Source organism: Mandrillus leucophaeus, unplaced genomic scaffold (assembly GCF_000951045.1).
Source record: "Mandrillus leucophaeus isolate KB7577 unplaced genomic scaffold, Mleu.le_1.0 Scaffold130, whole genome shotgun sequence".
NCBI classification, from domain to species: Eukaryota; Metazoa; Chordata; class Mammalia; order Primates; family Cercopithecidae; genus Mandrillus; species Mandrillus leucophaeus.
In genome coordinates, this window is record NW_012101255.1 from 4,348,695 (window position 1) to 4,354,363 (window position 5,669).

The 5,669-nt window shown below is 37.7% G+C and overlaps 1 protein-coding gene across 1 annotated transcript in view; it reads left to right on the plus strand.

Moving 5' to 3' along the window:
- Positions 1–691: 691 nt before the first annotated feature.
- LOC105534111 (ceruloplasmin-like) overlaps positions 692–5,669 on the plus strand; it is a 48,576-nt gene continuing 43,598 nt past the window's right edge. The window contains exons 1-3 of the mRNA XM_011972786.1: positions 692–846; positions 1,656–1,891; positions 3,632–3,844. Of these exons, the coding sequence (XP_011828176.1) occupies positions 692–846; positions 1,656–1,891; positions 3,632–3,844 (604 nt within the window). The remainder of the gene's footprint in view (positions 847–1,655; positions 1,892–3,631; positions 3,845–5,669) is intronic.

Below are 5,669 nucleotides of genomic sequence, written 5' to 3' on the forward strand. Positions count from 1 at the left end.
ATTTACACAACTTCCTAACTGGGTAGGTAATACTATCAATTTGTAAACGAGGAAATGAAGTTACATAATTACGCATTGCTGATAACTGACAGAGTTAAGAGTCAAACCCAGGCTGTCTGATTCCAGGTTTTCTGCATTCTGTCCCACCTCACACTGTGTTCCTAGTAAGAAAACTCCCCAAAGGGAAGGGATCATATAAGTGAATTCTGGGGACAAATCTGGAATATCAGAGATACCAGATTGGGGCCTAGATTATATGGATAGTCTTAAATGCTAAGAAATTTGAGAATAACTTAATGAAAGTCTTAAATGACAAGAAATTTTCAATTATCTTCTAGTAGTAAAACTTGATAAAGGTAGCATTTCAAGAATTTTCTGGGAATGATATGTAGAATGGACTAAATAGTAAGAAAGTGGAGACTGGAGACTAGACAGGAGAATATTCCTATAATTTAGGAACAGATAATCATTATCAAGGGATAGTGGATGATGGGCAACCTACCCATCCAGTGTGTTGTGCAACATTTCACCTCACCTGACAATGAATTCCAAAACCACTTGGAATGCAAATGACATATATGCTAATGAATACATAATGTATGTAAATAGACACAAGTGAAAGAAGAAAGCCTGGATTATAAAAGGTGGGCAAGCCCTACTCAGTTAGCTTCTCCTGACTCAGAATTTGAAAATGAAGGCGCTTTTACCATTGATCTTTCTGTTTTTTATTAGTTCTCCAGGTTGGGCAATAGATAGGCACTACTACATAGGCATTGAAGAAAGCCTTTGGAACTATGCTCCTTCTGGTAAAAACATGCTCAATGGAAAGCCTTTTTCTGAAGACTTGTAAGTAATCCTTTGCATTTAAAAAGTTACTATCTGAAGCAAAAGTTGGTAATTGTTGATCATTGATGAAATGCTGATGAAGACTTTCTCGTGACTGATACTTGCAGGGCACATATGCCATTAGAACCACGTTGTTTGTTTAGCTTAAACATGGTATGGAAAAGAGGTAGTAAATCCAAAATTGCTCTTTCCTGGGATGATCGCCGCTCTTGTCCTCCTGACACGTTATTTCGCAGATCATAGCTAATTCTGTTTATCATTAATTTTGTTTGATAAGGTATAAAACAACACTTTCCTTTTGATATGTGTGTAGCTGTTTTCTCGATTTTTCTCTTCAGATAATTGAGAGAGGGAAATATAGAGGACATGAGTGGGGTTCTGATTTACCACGGTTTAAGAGGAAAACACCTTAATGCTACCAACAAATCCACAAATCCATTTAAATGTGTAAACAGTCCTAAATCATGGAAATTGATCGACTATTTAAATGCTAAAGTAACCTTAAAGTGGGGTTAGAAACTTAGACGCAGTTCGGTTTAAAGAATTTGGTATGTCTTTTAAACCAAAATGCCACATGTTTTACTTACTACATTTGTATTTGATTTCTTCATTCAGTATTTCAACATTCTTCTCACCAATTACACCTGTTTTTGACTCCCTTCACACTTTCTCCAGCCTCTGGGTTTTATCTGCCAAAATTAGGCTGTAGAGCTTCTGACTTCTCATTTTAGCTTATTTAACCTTCGTTTCTTATTTGCTTATTTAACAAAAATCAACATTTGTTAAAGTTCTCTCTTGTTTGTTTGTAGAGAATTTCTACAAAGAAGTCAAGCAAGGAAGAGCTTTGTTTATAAAAAGGCGTTGTATTTTCAATATACTGATAATACATTTCAAAGGATCATTGAAAAACCATCCTGGTTGGGATTTTTAGGTCCAATGATTAAGGCAGAGACTGGAGACTACATTTATGTACATGTAAAAAATAATGCTTCAAGAGCTTATAGTTATCATCCTCATGGACTCACCTACTCCAAAGATAATGAAGGTAAGCGGATCCTCTTTCCTGACATTCCTGAGTTTTGCTTATGGAGAGTATGAGCACATTGCATTAGAAAAAGCCAGGTGATCAGCATTATGAGCTACATGGAGTTTAGAGTGGATGCAGACTCTACTTCTCATATATTTAATGTTTATCCCCAAGACTGTCCTTTTTCAGTTTCTCATCTTGAGTGATAGCCCTTATGCAATTCCTAGGAAATAAAACACTTTTCTCTTCATCACCAGAAAAGGAAAAAAAAGGCATTTTGTTTTGTTTTGTTTTGTTTTGTAGGAAACACAGCTAAATGTTAGCTTGGCAGAAATCCTGTTCTGCCCCCACCTCATTTCCATTTCCTAGTAGATGAGGATCACCCTCTGGGAAGATATCAGTGTCAAGAGAAATCACTACTCTCCAGACAGAATCTTCTCTCCTACACAACTATAGTCACAGATACATCATGATTTTGAAAAAAAGGAAGGGAAGAGAAAGTCAACAAATAGGATTTTGTGAGTTTTTGGAAGACAAGGAAAGCTAGGAAAAGAGAGTTTGGACTTGTCTTTAGTAGAACACAGATATTTTTTCCCAGTGTTTGAAATACGGTTTTTAAAAGGCCTGTCATAACTCTTTAGAAAACTGGAACTTTGGGCCAAGTTGATAAGAGTACCACTTATAGAATATGTGCTCTTTCCAACAGAGGCTCTATGATAATACAGGGCAGTGGAAATCCCATATGCCATTCCATTCATCTGTCATTATTATTTTGCCATGTTACATGACCATCTTGCAATGATTATTGCCCTTTAAATATATTCTATGAAAAAAATAAAAGAAAAATAGTCTATATTATAGACATATAATGTGAAAAATGTTAACAAGAGTTTGCTTTATTTGTTTATTTTTTAATCAACTTTCGAAACTTAGACTGAGGTTTGATGACTCCCTCAGGGAAGCATGAAGAAGAACTAGAAACAGGCCTTGAATTAATCCTCTGGACTGAAACAGACTCAGGAAACCAGACCATGACTGGAGCCAGTTCCAGATGGGCCGCTGAGTAGGAAAAAAGTACAAAAGTCAGTCAGTCATAATTTCTTCATGATCAGTGTGGAACAGGAGGGTCCCAAAAGAAGAACAGAGAATCAGAGGCTGCTCATGTTTCAAAGTTTTTTATTGACTAAAGGAATTTTATTCATAGTTAGCAGGATCCCAGTCACGAGGGGTAAGGATCTGAGGCAACCTTTTAGCCAGAGAAGAAGAAAGAAAGGCGAGAAGGGTCCAAAGTCAGAACTGAGGTAATAGTTCAGAGTACTGGCATGGGCCACCTTCAGATTGCAGTGGGCTACTTGGAAGTAACAGGGACACCCTTGGATGCCCTGGGTCCCAAGTCTGACTGGCAATGAAGAAAATATGGAGGGCAACTCGGGAGTCCAGAGGTTACCTCTGCATCTGAGATCTAGGCACATGGTAGGTGCAAAATAAATACTTGTTGTATCTATCAGTAAAGGTGATGATAGTCTATTAATATACTGCCTGCCTCATTCTAATTTAGTCCAAAAACTGCAGCCAAGCTGAGCATTCAGGTAGAAGCCAACTAAAAGGGATTTAGGGAGGTAGGAATATGGGAAATGGTGGGGAGAAATGCATACTTTTTGAGAAATGCAAAATAGCTTAATGGAGGAAGCCCGAGTCACATTCAAAATAGTGTTATCCAATATTTACTGTAACCACAGTGCAGAATATGTTTTCCAGGTGCCATCTATCCTGATAATACAACAGGCCAGGAAAAGGAAGATGGCTATCTGGAGCCAGGGAAACAATATACCTACAAGTGGTATGTAGAAGAACATCAGGGGCCGGGCCCCAATGACAGTAATTGTGTGACAAGGATTTACCACTCCCATATAGATACTGCAAGAGACGTAGCTTCGGGACTTATTGGACCAATTCTGACTTGTAAAAGAGGTAACTTTGTTGAAAAATCTCATTGCCGTAAAAGAGTAAACCAGAATGTGTAGGCTGTCGTCTGCTCTCCTAGAGGAATTTTACCATCCAAGGCACTCCATTTTCCTGCCGTAACCTTGGTTTTCCAGTCAAGAGTGGAAACTCGCCATCTTGGACTCTGAGCACTAGATGGCGATCTCAACTCCAACCCTCAGTTCAACCAATAATGCAGGTTGGTCACTAGATGGTAGTCAAACCCAATGAACTTCACTTCAGCCTTCATTCAAAATTACTGCCACCTTTTTGTGTTTATGTTTTAAGGTGAATCAGTTAGAATCATCAGTTTATTAATTCTTGCAAGGAGGAAGTTTTACCGATATGTTTCTAACTTGCAAGGGAATATAGAGTTTTGAAAATTCTGATTTGGTTCGTTAAAACAAGATCAACAAAGTGAAGCACTAGATTAATTATGAAGTTAATGAGCAAATTTAACTTCCTATGCCAATCAAAGTTTAAATTTTAGGTGAACAAACAGCTCTCCACAATAAATATTTTAACAATTGCAGTTTCCTATGGCAAACACACATAGTCTCATGACTACAAATTACATTCCTTGGGAGATAATTTTTTTTTTTTTTTGAGATAGAGTCTCGCTCTATCACCCAGGCTGGTGTGCAGTGGCTTGATCTCGGTTCACTGCAAGCTCCGCCTCTCGGGTTCAAGCAATTTTCCTGCCTCAGCCTATACAGACGCATGTCACCACGCACGCACAGCCAATTTTTTTTGTACTTTTAGTAGAGGCGGGGTTTCACCATATTGGCCAGGCTGGTCTTGAATTCCTGACCTTGCGATCCTCCCGTCTTGGCCTCCCAAAGGGCTGGGATTAAAGGTGTGAGCCACCGCGCCCGGCTGGGAAATAACTTTTTAAACCAACTTTGGAAGAGCTTTTTGCCCTTCTCAAACTTGCAAGGAACTCAATTGCATAATGGCAAGACTGCTGAATGTTCTGACGATAAAGTCCAAATTCCTTTTGTCTTAATTGCTGCCTGTAATCTTCTCTACAGGTACACCCCAGCAAACTTCTCATCCTTCAAATATCAACTGAGGTGTTACTGCCTTCAGAAAAGATGTCCATACCCAAGATTAAATTAACCAGCTCCCAAACACTGAGCTCTTCCCTACTATAAAACTTTACACACTATAGTATCTTATTAATTATGGCGTCCATCCTTGATTATATGCCCTGCAAGGGTAGATAACTGTCTTGTTCACTTTTATGAATTTAACTTGCCATAGTACCTAACACATTACACATATTCAATAAATATTTGTTGAATATAAGCATAGAAGAATAAATAAATTGGTATGAACTAAAGTTATCTTTCATTTGAGGAAGTACACAGTTTGAGACTTTGAACAATCTCATGCGATAATGGTCATCAGATGCAGACACTGCAGAAAGTTACTGATTTGATGTAGAGATGAGTATGGATTATTTAAATATGGCTTCATATAAATAATATGCTTTTAAAAGGTTGTTGTAAACTTTACAAAAACTGGCATCCCACATCCCAAACATTTACCTTTTTCATGTGCCCTAACAATTAACAAAACTGTAGATCGTAAAAGTAGTTTAGTTATATCTGTAACAATGGTTGTAATTAATGTTTATATGAAAAGTAAGAAATGTGTTTTTTGTTTCAGGGACACTGAATGGAGACACTGAAAAAGATATTGACAGGTCTTATTTTCTGCTGTTTTCTACAACTGATGAAAGCAGAAGCTGGTATAGTGATGAAAATATTCGTGCATTTACTGAATCTGGCAAAATTAATACTAGTGATCC